At 41.8% G+C, this 18866-nt stretch overlaps 1 protein-coding gene across 2 annotated transcripts; it reads left to right on the top strand.

Annotated features, from left to right (window-relative positions):
• Positions 1–362: 362 nt before the first annotated feature.
• Positions 363–16975, top strand: dus1l (dihydrouridine synthase 1-like). Of its 2 annotated transcripts, none has more exons than XM_079641788.1 (14): positions 363–571; positions 1637–1882; positions 2003–2111; positions 2204–2254; positions 2895–3007; positions 3125–3207; positions 3301–3404; positions 5550–5697; positions 8744–8840; positions 8933–9021; positions 12342–12517; positions 12603–12640; positions 12755–12830; positions 16233–16975. In XM_079641788.1, exons 2-14 carry the CDS (start codon positions 1646–1648, stop codon positions 16511–16513), a joined length of 1602 nt encoding a protein of 533 aa, XP_079497914.1. In that variant the 5' UTR covers positions 363–571; positions 1637–1645; the 3' UTR covers positions 16514–16975. The 2 variants fall into 2 exon arrangements, with proteins under 2 accessions (XP_079497914.1, XP_079497915.1); XM_079641789.1 differs by lacking the exon at positions 363–571 and adding an exon at positions 744–1060.
• The last annotated feature ends 1891 nt before the right edge of the window (positions 16976–18866 follow it).

Genomic DNA, 18866 nt, shown 5'->3' with positions numbered 1-18866 from the left:
AAGGACTAACGTTTATAATAAATACATTTGTATTGATTTTAAAATATTTTCATACAATCATAAGTATTGGGATCATTTGTATTAATGTGGACCGGAGGGAGAGGGTGACGAGCATACATTTCACTTTCCTTTTTTATTTCAATTCCAAGTTTGGTCATGAAGAATATGTTTCTCTGTTGTCCACGTTCATAAAGCATAAAACAACAGCATCAGAGCACGGTGCAGATTCTCTAGATGAGTTTACAGTAGTCCCTCGTTCTTATTAAACATCCATGTTGTAGTCCGCTGTATAGAACACTAGTTTCCATAGTTTCACCACAGCAGCAGACGCACACAATGACGTCCGCTGGCGCATCATAAACACGTCAGATAGTGAAAGTGCATTCGGATTCTCTAAGTACCGCAGTCTCTTCTCCTAAGTCCTTTTGAATTCTCCTATCCACTATCCCTTAACCCCGTGACGTTACACTCAGAGGTTAAGGAATAGGAGATAAGGTTAGAATTTAGGAGCTGATTTTTGGATTATCGGAACGCAACCCTGGAATACTCTTCAAAGCTCTCAGTACTGCAGGTGACACGGCAAACTCTCATCATATATTAGCAGTACAAGTAGTACATGACATATAGGTAGTACAGGTACATACGGGTATTACTCAGGTTACTGGTGGTACTGTAGCGTGGCGGTGCACGCGCTGCCAGAGAAACACATGCAGCTCGATCATGAGCTGCTGCTAGCTCGATCATGAGCTGCTGCTAGCTCGTATAGCTAACCGCAGCACAGCCCAGACACAGCTAATTATAAAAAAACTAATAATGATAACTATGAAGTGTTACACAGAAACACTCGAAACGAACATAATCAAGTACTGTGTGTACTTTGTTTGTGCTAATGTTGGGAAGGCACTGTAAATAAAGCTAGGCTAGCTAGTTGGGCTATTCAATATTATAATACAGTTTCAAACAGATCACGAGTGTTTAACAGCAAGAAGCTAATGTTATGCTAATGAAAGCTATACTCGGTGGTGAAATGTAACGAAGTACATCTACTCATTGTGATTAGGTAATATTTTCAGGTATTTGTACTTTACTTGAGTAATTTTAGTTTATGCTACTTTAAAATTCTACTTCAGTACAGTTTGGTAGCCAGTATTTAACTTTTCACTCCTACTTTTATCTGACACTTTTTAATTAATAGTTACTTTTCAGATTAAGATTATTAGCTAATATAAAATATAACTAAATCATTAAATACACTTTTACATGAAATGATATGTTGAGATATCCAGCATATTGGTAGAACCACAAATATGATTCTTAAATTGGCGTTTAACGAGTACTTTTACTTTTGGTCCTTTAAGTATATTTTGAGTAAGATTTGAATGTAGGAATTGTACTTGTATCAGGGTACAATTAAGTATTGCTACTTTTATTCAACTAAAACATTTGAGTACTCCTTCCACCACTGGCTGTACTTCAAAATACATCACCATTCATTATTAGGTTTCCAAGCTCTGACAGCTACCTTAATGTGTTGCTAAAATGTTATTATTCACAGTTTATTTCTTGCAGGACCTTCTTGGTGTGTTAGCTTTCCTGGAGGCTCTTTATGACTTTCTGTTCTTCCTGTCTGTTGAAGTCTGCTGTGATGGCCAAGCTGCAGGCCTTTGAGTTCTGGAGGAAGACCCTGAAGGAAGCCCGATATGTGGTGGCCCCCATGGTGGACCAGAGCGAGCTGGCGTGGCGGCTGCTGAGTCGCAGGCACGGCGCTCATCTCTGCTACACCCCCATGCTGCACGCTCAGGTGTTTGTTAGGGACGCTAACTACAGGAGAGATAACCTCTACAATGAAGTGTGTGAGGAGGACAGACCGCTCATCACACAGGTGATTCATGGAACATTACCACCATCTTTATTATACCTTCCCAGTTCTGTTATGATAGTTTCCATTAACACGTTTTGTCTGACATTACCATTGGTTATCATTGCTTCGTCTGTGTGTCAGTTTTGTGCCAATGATCCAGAGGTGTTCATTCAGGCGGCTCTGATGGCGCAGGACTACTGCGACGCCATCGACCTGAACCTGGGCTGCCCACAGATGATCGCAAAGAGAGGTACTCTCAGTTGCTGCAGAAAAAAACTCAAGAGTGGATGATCAGAATAGCCCCTCGCAGAAAACTAACCTCCCTCGATGCTTGTTTCTCAGGGCAGTATGGAGCTTTCCTACAAGATAAGTGGGAGCTGCTAGAGAAGATGGGTAAGTCTGATTTAAACGTGTTGTCGGGATGACCTCAGTGTATTCAGTGTATTATAGAGTGGTGCAGGAATGAGTCCCAAAAACATGGAAATTAGTTGGCATTTTACCACTTCCGCTTCTCCTGTCTTGAATTCAATGTGTTTTGAACATGTTTTTGGTTAGATTCACGGTAATAAGATCTGAGGTTAACACAAGCTGGAGAGATTTTTCACGTTTTGTTCTACGACAAGCTACGTCAGTAAATACCCCACTGGTGAATGCCTGAAGCTTCTATGTGTTACAAAAACATCGGAAGCTAACAAGTGGCCTAATGTGACATGAAGTCATGTGACCATCATGTATTTAGTTTATTGCGTTACGTTAGCTTTTTAGTTCTGGGGATTTCATTTCTGCTTCAATTATTAAAAAGGTGTTAATGTGTGGAGATTATCCTCAAAACATGTAAGTATCATTCATTGTTGATCTTACTTTCTGCAATATTTCGAAATCCAATGGGAAAAATCCCATTGCTTTTTCTTGAGGAAAGTATTGTCACGCTAACTACTGGTTTGCCTTCCAAAAAATATGTCATCACTGCACCACTCTATGAAGTTATTATTAAAGTGTTTTACTGTCTCTGAACATTCCTCTCATGTTTCAGTCAGGTTAGCCAATGAAAAGCTCTCGGTGCCCATTACCTGCAAGATCCGTGTGTTCGAGGAGATGGAGAAGACGGTCCGCTACGCCCAGATGCTGGAAAGAGCTGGCTGTCAGGTGGGACCATGTTCATGCGTAACAAATTCATCAACTGTCTTTACGAATCTGTACAATCTGCTATCTGTTTCAGGAAGCTTAAGATGTTGTTTAAATGTTTGTCAAATATTTTCCCAGCTGCTGACAGTGCACGGCAGAACCAAAGACCAGAAAGGAGCCATGACGGGGATCGCTAACTGGGAGCACATCAGGGCAGTACGGTAAGCTAAGTCACCTCCTTTTAAATCCTGCAAGTGTATCTGGTGCTCCTATCATAGCTATACCAAATCAGGTTTGGTGTGTTTGTGCTGCAGGAAGGCGGTAAATATTCCAGTGTTTGCAAATGGCAACATTCAGCACCTGAGTGACGTGGAGTGCTGCATTCAGGAGACGGGAGTACAGGGAGTCATGAGCGCAGGTATTGTTTCACATTACATGTTAATAAGTGATCTTCTATAATGTACATTCATGCTCAGGCTATGCGTTAGTGCCCATCCGTCCCTGTATCTTGATAAAGATTTATGAGGAACGCCTGAAACGGGAAAACTTTAAATATTTCAAAGGAAAAAATCAATATTTGTTTACAATATTTACCAAAATAAGTCATGGTGTTATTATATCAGCAAGATTAGTTGTGCCATTCCTCAAAGCAGTTTGTGTCTGGTACAAGGCAGAGGGCCACATCACATCTCTATAATCTTTATCTAACTCCTGAAACATCAAAGTCTACTTCCAACATGGATAAATGTACATAAAAGACATCCATACATTTTTTTCAGACTTCTTGAAATCTCAAAAAAACAGTTTTTCTAGAATGGATGACAAATCGCCTGAAATTGTACAAAACATGTGTGATGGAGGTATGGTGCTAGGCTATAACATGCAGTTGAAAGTGAAACTTAAACTCTCTGCTGCGGAGATAATCGCGGGAGTGTTGTGAAACTTTTTTCTTTCAACCTCAGCGGGTTAAAGAAAAATAAGTAAATACGAAAAAAATGGGGCAGGATATTGAGCAAAAACAAGTGAACATTTTTTTTTTGCACAGGGAACAGATAACAGCTTTTTGTGTCAATAAAATCTTGAAAGATGGATAAAAAAGAACAATGTGTTTAAACACAAGGAAGTTGATTTCAATCCGAATTAGAATTTAAAAGTAGGGCTATATCATATCATGAGGGAATTTTTCTTCAAAATGATGAAGGAATGACATTCTGGACTGACAGATGGATGTTCACGCTGTGGTTGTCATGGCATTGAGCTGTGAGGAGATTATTATAGATTATAAACAAATTTCCAGAGGTGGGACCAAGTCATTGTTTTGCAAGTCCGAATCAAGTCTCAAGTCTTTGCGCTCAAGTCTCAAGTCAGGATGGGCAAGTTCAAGTCAAGCCCAAGTCCTAAACTTTGACAAAACAAGCCTGAAACAAGTCATTATGTGCTTTTCAACAAATTTAATGACATCTATCAACAGAATAATACTTAATAATCAATACTGCTCTTTATTAGTCACATTAATAATTTAATAATCAATTTTCTGTCAGCTGGTAAAGTAACGTGTTTTTTTCTAATTTAAGAGGGATCAGTAAGGTAAGGCTACCGTGACGGTTTGATTCAGAAGGAGTTTAATTGATAAGATCCCTGATGTTGAGGTGACCGGAATGTTTATTTCCACTGTGTACAACATGTTATAAAGGACCCACAATCTATCTTTATGCAAGGGATAATGTGCAGCGAGGCGGTCTCTATGGGGAAAAGAACACCTGAATCTAGATCCCTCTGCAGGTGGTACTTTAAGTATATTTTGATGCTAATACTTTTGTACTTTTACTTGTAACATTTTGAATGCAGGACTTTTTACTGTAACCGAGTATTCCTACACTCTGGTACTTTTACTCAAGTACAAGATCTGAACTTCTCCCACCTCTGGCAATAAATCCTGAGTGGTTAACAAAAAAACCCTGCTCTGAAGGTTATTTTCATTTTACAAATCCTGCACTCAGCTTTGCTTTCTCCAATAGCATAGAAATGCAGCCAGATGCTGCTTCTTTTTTCGGTTTTCGCAAATTTCTTGACTTTTTCCGACGCGCTTGCATTTAAATCCGTCTCTCCGTCGCTCTGTGCAGCTGGCCTGTACCAGTACACCTGCTGTGCCCCCCACCCTTCTTTCACATAATGGTATGATCCTAGTGTGTCCTCGCATATGATTGGCCGCATGGTGGCCCAGCTAAATAAAGTCCCGCCCCTGCCTGCAAGGATTCTCAGCAAGAGTAGGAGCGGCTGAAGATTCTACTCTCCCCGACGGGAGTCTGCTCTTCTAGCGGCATCTCGCGATCGGCGTGTTGGAGACCTCTGAATTAAAGTATCAAGTCACCTCAAGTCAGAAGGCTCAAGTCCAAGTCAAGTCCCAGTCAAGTCCCGAGTCATTGGTGTTCAAGTCCAAGTCGAGTCGCAAGTGTTTGTGATTTTGTCAAGTCGAGTCTCAAGTCATCAAATTGGTGACTCGAGTCCAAGTCATGTGACTTGAGTCCACAGCTCTGCAAATTTCTGTTCATATTCTTTTCAGAGGGGAACCTCCACAACCCGGCGCTGTTTGAGGGCCGCAGCCCCCCGGTGTGGGAGATAGCGGAGGAGTATCTGGAGCTGGTGAAGCTGCACCCCCCCTGCACTCTGTCCTACGTACGAGCCCACCTCTTCAAGCTCTGGCACCACACGTATGTCTGATGTATGACCACACACACACAGATGATTGTGGACATGTCATGCTGTGTGCGATGTTATGCACCTGTGTGGCTCTTGGAAGCTATCTGAAATCCTCTTTTTTATATTTGGTTGCATTATCACAACATCTATCCACTTCTAGAGTGACCTCTCCTCTGTTGCACTTCCCAAGTTTTATAATCAGAATCAGAAGTCCTTCATTGTTCCCATAGCGGGGAAATTGAAAAAAATACAAACTGTAGAAAAAGTAAATATAGACACAAGCACACGTTGATAAAACTACAAGAAAAAGCAGCAGTATAAAATAAGTCAACCTATACAATTATTGAAGTAACTGCCAGCAATAACTTTACTACATTTTAAGTAATTATTATATAATTGTATTATAAGTAATTTTTTATTGTCATGTTCAGTGTATAACACATTATTCCAAATGAATGATGGGGTTTCTTGGGAAGCACAGAGGGTGTTGTAAGCTCCACACGTTGTAAAGCCCCCTGAGACAATGTGTCATTTGCGTTAATGCAGGGCTCGACATTATAATTGGCCCGCTGGCCCGGAAGCACTATTTAGACACCCCGGGCCAGCATAACGTACTTTCCACTTGCCCGCTCGGGCCACTAAAAATATTGTTTAAAAAAAAATGTTTCCTGTGGTATTGGTATTTTGACTTGCGATTTAGTTAAATTGTTTCGTTTATCAACGCTACAACATAGCGTTTCGTGAGTCGCTTGTCATTGTTGGGTGAAAAGCAAACAGCTGTTTGCTGCGGAGCGCAGCGCGAGCAGGCTCCCGTGAGCGGGAGCGCAGCGCGAGCAGGCTCCCGTGAGCGGGAGCGCAGCGCGAGCAGGCTCCCGGGAGCGGGAGCGGGAGCGCAGCGCGAGCAGGCTCCCGGGAGCGGGAGCGGGAGCGGGAGCGCAGCGCGAGCAGGCTCCCGGGAGCGGGAGCGGGAGCGCAGCGCGAGCAGGCTCCCGGGAGCGGGAGCGGGAGCGCAGCGCGAGCAGGCTCCCGGGAGCGGGAGCGGGAGCGCAGCGCGAGCAGGCTCCCGGGAGCGGGAGCGGGAGCGCAGCGCGAGCAGGCTCCCGGGAGCGGGAGCGGGAGCGCAGCGCGAGCAGGCTCCCGGGAGCGGGAGCGGGAGCGCAGCGCGAGCAGGCTCCCGGGAGCGGGAGCGGGAGCGCAGCGCGAGCAGGCTCCCGGGAGCGGGAGCGCGCTCCTTCACTACAGACTATCAATCCACCTAACCATTCGCCAAAATGTTTTTAATACCAGCGGTAACCGGCCAAGCGCCGGGCAAAAAACAATCTTCAAATAAAAGAAAGTCACCGGAGGAGTTAAAGGAGAGTGACAGGGAGCATGAGAAGAAGAGGGAGAGAACGTTTCAGCCAGCTTGATCGATGGAGTTGGCTTCTAGTGGTGCAGCGACGCGTCCTAAAACCCTTTTATAATCTATCGATTAGATTTATGATTCGAAAATTATAAAAGTAGGGTAGACATGTGGAGATTATCCGGCTGAACAAAACCTGCATTTATCATACAGGTTAGTTTTCCACAGACTTTATTTCCAGCTATTTTCCAAAACCCTGTGGAGAAGTCCCATTGCTTTTTTGTCGAGGGAACCAGCGGCTTACTTCCTGGTTTTATGACGCATCACTGCACCTCTCAATATGATTCCAATATAAACAAGGTCTTCTGTCGGCTCTTTACATCAATGCCGACCTATGCTGACAAGTAAGTGAAGAGTAGAAAAATATAAAAGGTATTGGCTATAGGGAAATGTCCCAGCAGTTTAGGATAATTAAAGGTTCTAATCTAATCTACTACATAGCCATTACATTTCTAACTCCTAATGACGGCAGAAAGCGCATTATATAAATAATAATACTCATAATAATAGCAGAAATGTTTTAACAATGACCACAATATAATTATTTTAATAAACCAAATATGATCAATTGAGGAAAGTGAGGAAGAACTGATGATTCAAATGTTGTAGTACAAGTAGTAATGTAGTTGGCATAAATTACTATTGCAACAAATGTGTTAATTTTCTTCATTATTAGTCGATTTTTTTTGGACGAATGCTCCGGGCCAATGATAATACAATTCCACCGGCCCGGAGGGCCAGTGGCATTTTACCCTTAATGTCTACCCCTGGTTAATGAGTTCTATAAATACAATGTGATTGATTAATTGAACACCTGAACACAGTAAATAGCAGACTTGTTCTGTATATACTGTATTACTGCAGTATAGGAGCCCATTTCATTTGTTATGCATTTGAATTAGGGTTAGGGCTGTCAACGTGAATTGCAATTCATCTGGAAACCCTAATGTGTTTTTAAAAAAAAAAGGAACCCAAATAAATCACATTAGACACGGCAAATAAATTGTATTGCACTGACTGAAGACCACTGGACATTAGTAAGAACTAACACTCCTGTAGCAGCGAAAAAACTTCAAGAAATCAAATAGAGAATTAACTCAAAATAAATAACCGAGGCACCAACTACCGAATCTTACCCACGGAATGATCCAAATCCAGGCTAGTGTAATCCAATCCAGTATTATCAAAAGTACGGCAAGTAACACCCCTTAATTTTTTTTCTTGTCCTGCATCCTTACCCTATCGGTGTTTCACACTGGTAAAAAGCATATCCCCACACTGGTGCGCTAATCCCACCACCTCCTGTTTCCAATTATGCATAATCACTTTGGTTCCCAAAGCTGCCTTCAAAATAAAAGCATAAAAAAACTCCGTAAATTAACTTAAATTACACAAAAATCAAAGGTACATTTACAATAAACAAAAAGAAAAAGAAAATAAAGGTTCAACTATTAAATAATATAAATAATAAATATATATAGCTCCAACAACTACTTCGGTTGAAAATGAAGGCATTTTGCCCAACCTTGCCGTGCCAGTTTGTGAAGTTGTAAGGGGGTATGAGATAGGGTCACCACTGTAGGAGGGTCACAGTATGATAGAAAATCAACAATGTCTCACTCAGATGATTTATTGTGGGATGTGTGTGTGTGTAGGCTACAGATCCACCAGGACCTTAGAGAGGACATGGCCAAAATGAAGACCGTGGAGAGTTTGGCCGATGTCAGCAAACAGCTGAAGCTGCGTTGCCAGGTAACAGCACGCAGCACTGTTTAAAATGTTGTGTTTGCAAAGCTATCTTTGTGAGAGTACCTGAGAGTTATTTACTGTGTGTGTTTGCACAGGAGGAGATAGCCAATGGAAATGGAGGTGAGGAGAAGAAAAGCAGCCTGCCCTTCCCTCACTGGATCTGCCAGCCTTACATCAGACCAGTGTGAGTTTTTTCACGGAGTTCAAACTTTTGGACATTGACCTGCAGATTTATTGACACATTCCTTGGGTATTGTCTACTTGCCAGCAGTGTTGAACAATTTTGGTGTGGTTTTTTAGGTATATTGAGGATGTTTTCTGTAATTTGTAGGATCAGAAATGGCTATCAGCCATATTTAATTCTGAAAATGTCAGAAATTGATTCAACGTCCTCAATAACCCCCAAAATTACTCCAAGAATTGTCCAAATCGGCCAAGCCATTTTTTAACTATCGTCTGCATATGCTACTTAATGCTCACTAATGCTAATAGTGCAAATTGCCCAATATATGCAAGTTAGCATCTGGCAGTTTCTATGTGCTATACATTTCTAAAATAACATTTTGGGGTACTCAACATTCTTAGGACTTTGTGAGCTGGCAAACAGACTAGTAACCACTAACCTTACTTCCAACCTTTCAGGCCCAAGTAGGACTGTTCAATTAATCACATTTTAATCTCTATTACAATTTTGGCTTGCAACGATTACGAAAACAACGTAATCGAAATTAAACGATTATTTTGCTGCGTGCGCTTTCGCCCCTCCCTAAAAGCCCTCTCGGCCAGGTTGTGAGTGACAATAGTTGTGCAAGTTCAGCGCTGGCAGATGGCAGAACAAGAGCAACTGGTGAACAAGAAAGGTAACACGAATTCCGCTGTTTGGAAATACTTTGGGTTTAAGGAGTCCGATGTGTAACAAAAAAAAGTACAGTGCAGCAGGGGGGACTGGCCATCTGTGTGTTCTGGAGAATCACAGACGGCCGGCCCGGACCGCTTTTTTAAAACGTCATAATTTCGATTGCGCTGACAGGCGACAGAGGTCCACAGTTTCCCTGTGTGAGGCTCCCCCGCCCCCCCCGTTGACAGTTCACGAGCGTGCCCCGTCGACTTCATCCACCACATCAGTCATCAATTAAGGACGCGCTTTACAGTGCAACGGCCTACTCAACCAGCTTGCAAAGATATAACAGATCCATCACATTCTACATAGCTAAAGACATGTGCCCAGTTGGCACGGTTAGCAACCAGGGGTTTACACAACTGGTTAGCACTATGGACAACTTGTTAACACTATGGACAACTGGTTAGCACTATGGACAACTGGTTAGCACTATAGACAACTGGTTAACACTATGGACAACTGGTTAACACTATAGACGCGAAGATATAACAGATCCATCACATTCTACATAGCTAAAGACATGTGCCCAGTTAGCACGGCTAGCAACCAGTGGTTTAAGCAACTGGTTAACACTATGGAAAACTGGTTAGCACTATGGACAAATGGTTAGCACTATGGACAACTGGTTAGCACTATGGGCAACTGGTTAGCACTATGGACAACTGGTTAGCACTATGGACAACTGGTTAACACTATGGGCAACTGGTTAGCACTATGGGCAACTGGTTAGCACTATGGACAATTGGTTAGCACTATGGGCAACTGGTTAGCACTATGGACAACTGGTTAGCACTATGGACAACTGGTTAGCACTATGGACAACTGGTTAACACTATGGACAACCAGAGGTGGGAGTAAGTCCTACATGTGCAAGTCATGAGCAAGTCTCAAGTCTTGACCTACAAGTATCAAGCAAGTCCCAAGTCACTGTGGTGAGAGTCAAGCAAGTCAAGTCAAGTCATTGCTCTGGTCAAGCAAGTCAAGTCAAGTCATACACAATTCTGATGAATAAGCCCAGTTTCCACATTTAAATCAGTTAAAAGACAGTGGTTATGAAAATGGATTCAACCCACACTATGATCTACATTACATACACAGTTAATCATTTGAAATCTACTTTAGACTGATGACAATCATATTAGATCAATATTAACCCTAGAACTGCAGACAACATAGCTAGGACTCAATCAAAAAGTCTGTTCAAAAAGGCAGAATTCCAGGTAAGAAAATCATATATGGCATTTGCCATTACACATATTTAATTTAAATTTCTGTTAACACTAGAGCCGCCAACAGCATAAGCACCTACATAGATATCATTTTCAAATCATTTAATTTGTTCCTCTTCATAATTTCCTTATAAACTAAGTAGGACTATTTAAAACTCACTTCATTGGGTTAATTTAGAAATTGCTTCAGTTTATCATCATAACAGATCAAAAAGTTCAGATTCATTTTACAATAAATCAAAGAATGATGCACTTCTACAAACAAAAACAACATAATTAAAACATTTAAACAAACTACTAAAAGTAGATGAACTACATTATTCAAAAGTTTACAGTAACTTCTGATAATAACACAGGGGAAATAAACGAGGCATCTCTTTTCCTCTCTCTCTCTCCCTCTCCTGACAAGCCCGTCAGTATTGGGGTTAGTCAAAATGAATCCCTTGGCGGTTCTAGTGTTAATTTACCGTTTTGTCTTCTCTTTGCAACGCTTAATCGATTTGAAACCAAGTCTAACGTAGCTTAAACTTAACGTTGGCTTTCTAGCTAACACAACACATGCACGTAGCCTACCTTTCTCTGTGGGTTTTTCTGTAATGACGAATGAAGTTGGATGTTGTGGTGGTCGTGTCACTGATATTTATGCTGCAGACCCTGCATACCGCTGTTCTTTTCTTATTAGCGTCATCAACAAAATAATCCTTGAATCCGAACTTCACTATTTTTGGAGTAAAGCTAGCCGCTGCCATGTTAACTGGCACTCCTGCCTACTAGTGGGTTGCCAGGTTTGCACGCGTTGGCGCTATAATCACCCAATCACATTTCGAAACAACTAAACGTAATACGCAAATATTTAATTAAAAAAAGTCCTTTCAAGTCATCTGTCTCAAGCATAAGTCAAGTCTCAAGTCATGAATACCAAGTCAAGTCTTTTATCAATGTTAGTCAAGCAAGTCTCAAGTCCAAAAATATGCGAGTCAAGTCATGTGACTCGAGTCCCCACCTCTGTGGACAACTGGTTAGCACTATGGACAACTGGTTAGCACTATGGACAACTGGTTACAACTGGTTAACACTATGGACAACTGGTTAAAATTATGGACAAGCGTTACGTGATGCCATCTCTGCATCATTTCACCAGATCTGTACTGCCTGCCCTATATGACAAATGACGTGGGGAAGTTGAAAAAGATGTGGCTTCAGCTGAATACTTTGCAGTTGAATTATACTTAAAGTTCAGAGTAATCAACTGTTAAAAAGATACTGTTCAAATGATTATTTACATTTTTTTTTTAAAGTCAATGAATAATCGTATTTAATAATAGTGATATTATTATTTACCAAAATAATCGTGATTTTGCCATAATCGAGCAGCCCTAATCCCGAGGAGCCGGTTCCTTACGGTAACAAACGGGGTCCAGAGGTGATGAAGGCGATGTGTCAGAAGAGGGCGCTGGAGGACTCTGACGGAACAGCTGACCAGCTCTCCAAAAACAAGCAGAAGAAGAAATCCCGAAACCCCAACAAGAACTTCTGTGTCGAGCAGAAACGTGAGTCATGCTCTCTAACATCAAACTGAAGAAATGCTAGAAGGCCACAGAACGTCCAATGAAATGTCCTTCTGTTCTCTTACAGCCAAGTATGTCAAGTGTGAGCAGTGTGGGAACCCAAAGGTCAGTGTGTAATGTCAATAAGGACACCAAGCTGTCCTGAAGAACTGTGTTAAAACACAATACCAGTGCATCAGAAGACATTTGCATCCTGACGCTCTGTGTTGTGCTCTACAGGGGAACAAATGTGTGTTCAACCTGTGTCGAGCCTGCTGCAAGAAGAAAGCCTACAAGGAGGTGGCAGACTGTCCAAGTGAGTGTTCTGCTTTATTCAGATTAGGCGCTTTCACACCGGAGTACTTTTCCCCGTACTTTTCCCTTTTAGTTCCGATAGTTCCTGGGATTTTGATTTCACACCAAAAAGAGAACTTAGTTCATGAGAACTTTTCCCCCCTTTTCAGTCCCTGCTAGAGAGCAGGTACTTTCCTGCGGAGAAAAAAGTTCACATTTCTGATGGGCTGGGTGAATTGCAAACCACGCCCCGCAAAACTCTGAAAAGTTTTGTGAAGCCGCCATTGTATTTTCTGGCATAAGCATTATTAGAATTAGCATTAGCCCCGCGCACCAACGGAGAGAGACTAACTTATGACAACACAAAAAAAAACACGTTGTTTACGGCCTGCCAGTAAACCCAAAGAAGAAGAAGTGACGTCAGCGGCTTCATTTGCATAATCTTCCCTCAGGGAAAAGTACTCGGGGTGTGAACGCGATCTGCTCTTTAGTTCCATGGGGGAACTAAGTGCTGGGAACTAAGTGCTGGGAACTAAGTACGGCAAAGTACTTGGTGTGAAAGCGGCTAATGTATCTGATAATGGGGTTATCATGCGTGGTTTTGTAACCGAAAAGTGCATATACTGTGTGAAAATCAAAAAAGTCACATAAAGCTGCTTCTTATAGGCTACAGTTTAAAGGTCCCATATTAGAGTTAGATTTTAATGCGTTGTTATTATGTTAATTCTGTAAGAGTATTCACAAACCTTGCCATAAAACAGAGGTGGGGAACCTTTTTCCTCTCAAGGGCCATATACATTTTTTCAACATCCTCCGAGGGCCGTACAAATGATTGACCTCTGCTTAAAAATACTAAAATCACAGCCCATTAATTTGGCCTTTCTTTCATGCTGTGCAAAGAAAAAGCAACCTCTTAATCCAGATATCTTACCATGACTCGTGCATGCATTGACGTGCACGGTGTGGCATGACCACCCAAACAGAAAGATATGGACACAATGTGTGTGCACATGTATTTAGTTTCCTGATTTAAGTCGGGGGGACCTAACTTCCTCTAGGGGGGTCCGGGGGGCATGCTAAAATGTTGAAGTTAAAAGCATCAATCTGGTGCACTTTGAGAGCAAAATGAAGAGATCTATGGATACATCTCTCAACACCCATATGAAACAGAACTGTAAGCAGATTAATTTTTTTCTTTATGGATATTTTACAAATCACTCTGTATTCTTGTTTTTTAATAACAACTTTCTTTTACTGTCATATACTATTTTACATCTGTTTACTTTATTCTCTTATTTTTTTATAACTATAATGATCATATAAAGATGTGCCTTTACCTCACTGGTTGTAGAAAAAGCTTCTTATATTCGTTAGCATAGCTAGCTAACCAGAGGCTAATAACAACAAAGTTATTGACTGATGAACAGATCGCCACTGGGCTTACAACTAAAGACACAGCCACGCAAAAACTGTGGCATGTGTACAGCTCCTTATGGGTACTGCAATTTGTGAAGTGCCGAGCGACGTTCTGGTGCTCTCAGTCAGAACTGCACCCCTGTCAAATGAGACATATACCACGTTATGACACGTTAAGCTCGTGTTGTGTCCAAGGAACCAGACCTTGGGTAGGAAAAACAGGCACTCGCCTACATTTAAATAATCATAAAATCATAAGAACATGGCCATAACCAATATTAAAAAAACATTGAAACTTATTTAATTATTTATTTTCGGTTCATTTAAAGTTGCAAGAGTGTCTGGGCTCCTGAACCAGCCTCACCCGTCTTCCTCCTCTCCTCCTGCTCCTCTTTGAGGCAGCAGCAAATAATCTAAAAGTGTATCTTACCTTTTTTCACCTAGTTAACATTTTCTTTCTTCTTATTCATGCATATTTTACTAATCACTCCCCGCTCAAATGGAAATATGTGTTTACATAAATGGTGAGCAAACCGTTTGAGATCCACTGAGATAACTTAGACTAAGTTAACTATCTAAACACCTCGAGAGTCCTTAACCTCACCTGAGCTGTAGTTATCAGAGGCTCTCAGTCTGACAGTAGAGAGCTCTCCCTCCACCTTGTTGTTGGTTGAAACATCTCCCTAAATCCATTAGCGTTGCTAGCTAGCACTAGATGCTAACAACAACAATAAAAGTAACCGGTGCGCACGCGCTCTCTCTCGCCCGCTCGCGCCACGGGAAACCTCCCTGTCCTCCTGATGGCCAGTCCGGGCCTGCACACACTCACTCACACACACACACAGCAGCAGCTCTCTACTGGCTACAAACTTAAATATGAAAAGGTTCAACTACGCACACACACATCATCTCGGCTCGCACAGCACGCTCACAGGCATAGATTTAAGCAATCATTACACAATCATACACGTACTGTCGTACCAATATTGACGTTCAAGAACGGCGTCAAGTGTATGATTGCGATTCTATTACACAAACTATCATTGTAATCAACAATATCATAAAATAATTTCATAATGTGGGCTAATTTGCTCCCAAACCTACGCTTTCTGCTTGAGTTAATCTCCGTCAGAAAGTAGTTCCTAGAAAGTAGTTCCCATGGTAACGATAGTACAGTAAGCTGTTCAGCTCCGGTTTGGACACTGTTCCGAAATCCACCATTTTCTCCTGGGTTTTTAAGAACGCTTTGAGACATTTGACAGCCCAGCTAGTTGACGCCAATGTACTCTTTTCGTTGCGACTTTTTTCCAACGCACTCAACTCGTCAGTTGAAACAGCCGCAAATCTTTCGTTGGTTTTGTGGACTGTGTCGATGTCCAACCATTCATCAATACTGAGGCCCCCCAACAAATCAAAATTAACTTTAAAATCTGACATTTTGTAGCTACTGATTTCCAACGAGAGACAATGTATAACAGTGTAACGGCTGTGTGTCGCTAAATGTCGCTATGGAAACCACACGATGTAGGCTCATGGAAGTAGTTTCGGTAGGCTAGGCGTGTAGGCCACTGGATACTTTGTGATTAGGCACGTTCTATTTGATCGTTGTTTGATCATGGAATCAAACGCGCCTATTGACCAATCAGAGAGCTTGCTCAAACCTATGTGTTATAGAATGTGCAATAATGTATTTCGCACCTTGGAGGTGCAGCGCAGGCATATTGTCATTCAAGAGATGCGTTGTTCTTTTGGAAAACTTGTTTTTCTTTTACCCTATTTACCTCTTTAACGTAAATAATACTCATTACATTGACACATACATTATTTGTGATTTAAAATAATGGTTGTTGGTAATGTATTAGCGACCCCCACAGATGTATGATTTCACTGCGTCCGTGGGAGGTCAGACCCTCCTTATGGGAACTCAGCTCCCATTGGCTCCCAAATAACTCGAACCCTGCTTGTGTGTATATACTACTGTGTAAATAATCCAACATTTGCTTCACAGGCCACGGGCTGAGGTTTAAGACCAAAGCAGAGAAACAGAAAGCTGAGGAGAACGGGAAGGTGAACGGCGAGGAGAGGAAAGAGGAGACGAGGGAGGAGACGAAGGAGGAGACGAGGGAGGAGACGAGGGAGGAGACGAGGGAGACGAGGGAGACGAAGGAGGAGACGAGGGAGAAGACGAGGGAGGAGACAAAGGAAGAAAAGAAGAATGGCAGCGCCACAGAAAGAGAGATCAGCTCCTCTCCTCAGCCTCCCACAAAGCTTCAGGTTCAGCCACTTTGAACAAGACTCTATATCTTTACATCTCTACGTGCACACTGAGCGGTCACATGTCTGCCCCTCTGCTGAGACTAAGCCAGATTAGGTCATACATTTCTATGTCTAAAAGGTTGACCAACATTTGGTCTCATCAGAGTCCAGATGTTCTCAGCAGTAAAGCTCTCCTGTGATGTGCTGGGAGAGTGTGTGCACGTAGAGAACACCTCAACAGGAAGAGAGTGACCAGCTACCAAATGATTGATGTGATGCAGATTTCTAGAACAAACATTAACTTGGGATATTCTTTCTTTTGTTCTATTTTCTTTGCTGTGACAGGTTTTGGAGTTCCTCTCCTGATTCTAACACGCTTTTCAATTTTCAAGACAAATATTTTAAGAGCACAATGTCTGACTCATTTAAGCCAAAGTTAAAGGACTTGTATTTCTTCATTGGACTCATGAATGAACATAAAGGATTTCCTGTTGAGCATTGACTTCTGTATGTGCCTTTGGATGAGATGCTCCTCTATCATAGAAGTCACAGTCACTGTTTAGGGGAGTAGTCTGTTTGCCAGCTCATAAAGTCCTATAGTGAGTACCCCAACATTTGATGTTAGAAATGTAAAGTACGGGTCCCCAGCACATAGAAACTGCCCGGTGCTAACTTGCATATGTTGGGCAATCGCACAATTAGCACAAGTTGTGTTGATTACAGGGTGTCCGCGGGGTCTTAAGAAATATTAAAAGTTGATAAATCAATTTAGCAAAAATTAAGGCATTTTCCAAGGTATTACATTTTGTAGCTTGTTTTCAATAAGTATATAAATTGTCCAAAGATGTTGTATTTTACAGTCTGCCTGAATGTAATAATTGCGTAGGTGTGTGTGTGATTCTGTGTAGTTTATTTATGGCATCCCGTTGGATTGGACGTCATCCGAACAGGACATCGCACGCTCACTGCTTGATAGCGCGTGGAGGCCCGTTTACGCCGGTTGTTAAACAACATCGTTATGGGCAGTGCTTGAATTGGAATAAAAAAGGTGCCAGTACTCTAAATCAGCAACAAGTATTTGGCACAAAGTCATAGTATATCCTATAATGCTGGTGGGTTTGTCTCTTTACTGTATATTTTAGAAAGGCTCACTGTACTTAAACAAAATGACTCAGGGTGCATCTGAGATTAGAGGGGGTGCAGTGGTAAAGTGCTATTTTTATAAGTGGGGAGTGGACCTGACACCCTCTAGTCTAGGGGGGTCCGGGGGCATGCTCCCCCGGGAACATTTTTTTTTAAATATTGAAGTTAGATGCATCAATCTGGTGCACTTTGAGAGCAAAATGAAGAGATATATGGATACCTCTCAACATCCATAATGAAACAACTGTAAACAGATTTACTTTTTCTTTATGGATATAAAAGAAAGTAAAGCTTGACTCGTACTGGCTGTTTAAATGACTCCTCGTCCCTGAGGCCACTACCAGTTTTTTGTGCCATTTTGCTGGATTTATTTGTCAGTAGCGTTGCTGCACAAAGTGATAGCCCTCTAGTTTAAATCTACTACCCAAAAAGAAACATATGGAGATGGGTTACTATTTAAAAAAAATTGCAAATCTATTTGGGAACAGTGGGGCCGGGCCTCAAATTCTATAGGGGGGTCCGGGGGCATGCTCCCCCGGTAAGATTTTTTTTTAAATGTTGGACTTAAATGCATCAATCTGGTGCATTTTGAGGGGGAAATAAAGAGACTACACCCATATGAAACAAAAATGTATACATTTAAATAATCATAAAATCATAAGTACATGGCCATAACCAATAACATACAATATCCAATATGAAAAAACATTGAAACTTGTTTATTTATTTGTTTTTGGTTCATTTATAGTTGTGAGTGTGTCTGGGCTCCTGAATCGGCCTCTCCTGTCTCCCTCTTCTCCCCCCTGCTCCTCTTTGAGGCAACAGCAAAGACTAGTTTTAGCTCTCAACAAGTTTATCTTACCTTTTTTCACCTAGTTAACATTTTGTTTGTATTATTCATGCATATTTTACTAATCACTACCCCCTCAAATGGAAATATGTGTTTACATAAATGGTGACCGAACCGTTTGAGACCCACTGAGATAACTTAAACTAAGTTAACTATCTAAAGACTCATAGAGTAATTTACCTCACCAGAGCTGTAGCTCCTTATATCCGTTAGCGCAACTAGCTAGCACCAGATGCTAACAACAATACACGTAACCGGTGCGCGCGCTTTCTCGCTCGCTCGCGCCAGACATACACCAACACACACCCTCCCGAGCTTGAATGACACACAGAGACCAATCGAGGGCATTAGTATGATCTGTATGAAAGTGGCAATGTCGGCAGGCCACGTCAT

The sequence above is a fragment of the Notothenia rossii genome (genome assembly GCF_949606895.1).
Source record: "Notothenia rossii genome assembly, chromosome: 8".
Lineage (NCBI taxonomy): Eukaryota > Metazoa > Chordata > Actinopteri > Perciformes > Nototheniidae > Notothenia > Notothenia rossii.
The sequence above is the reverse complement of the archived record's forward strand: the minus strand, read 5'-3'. Positions and strand labels throughout refer to the sequence as shown.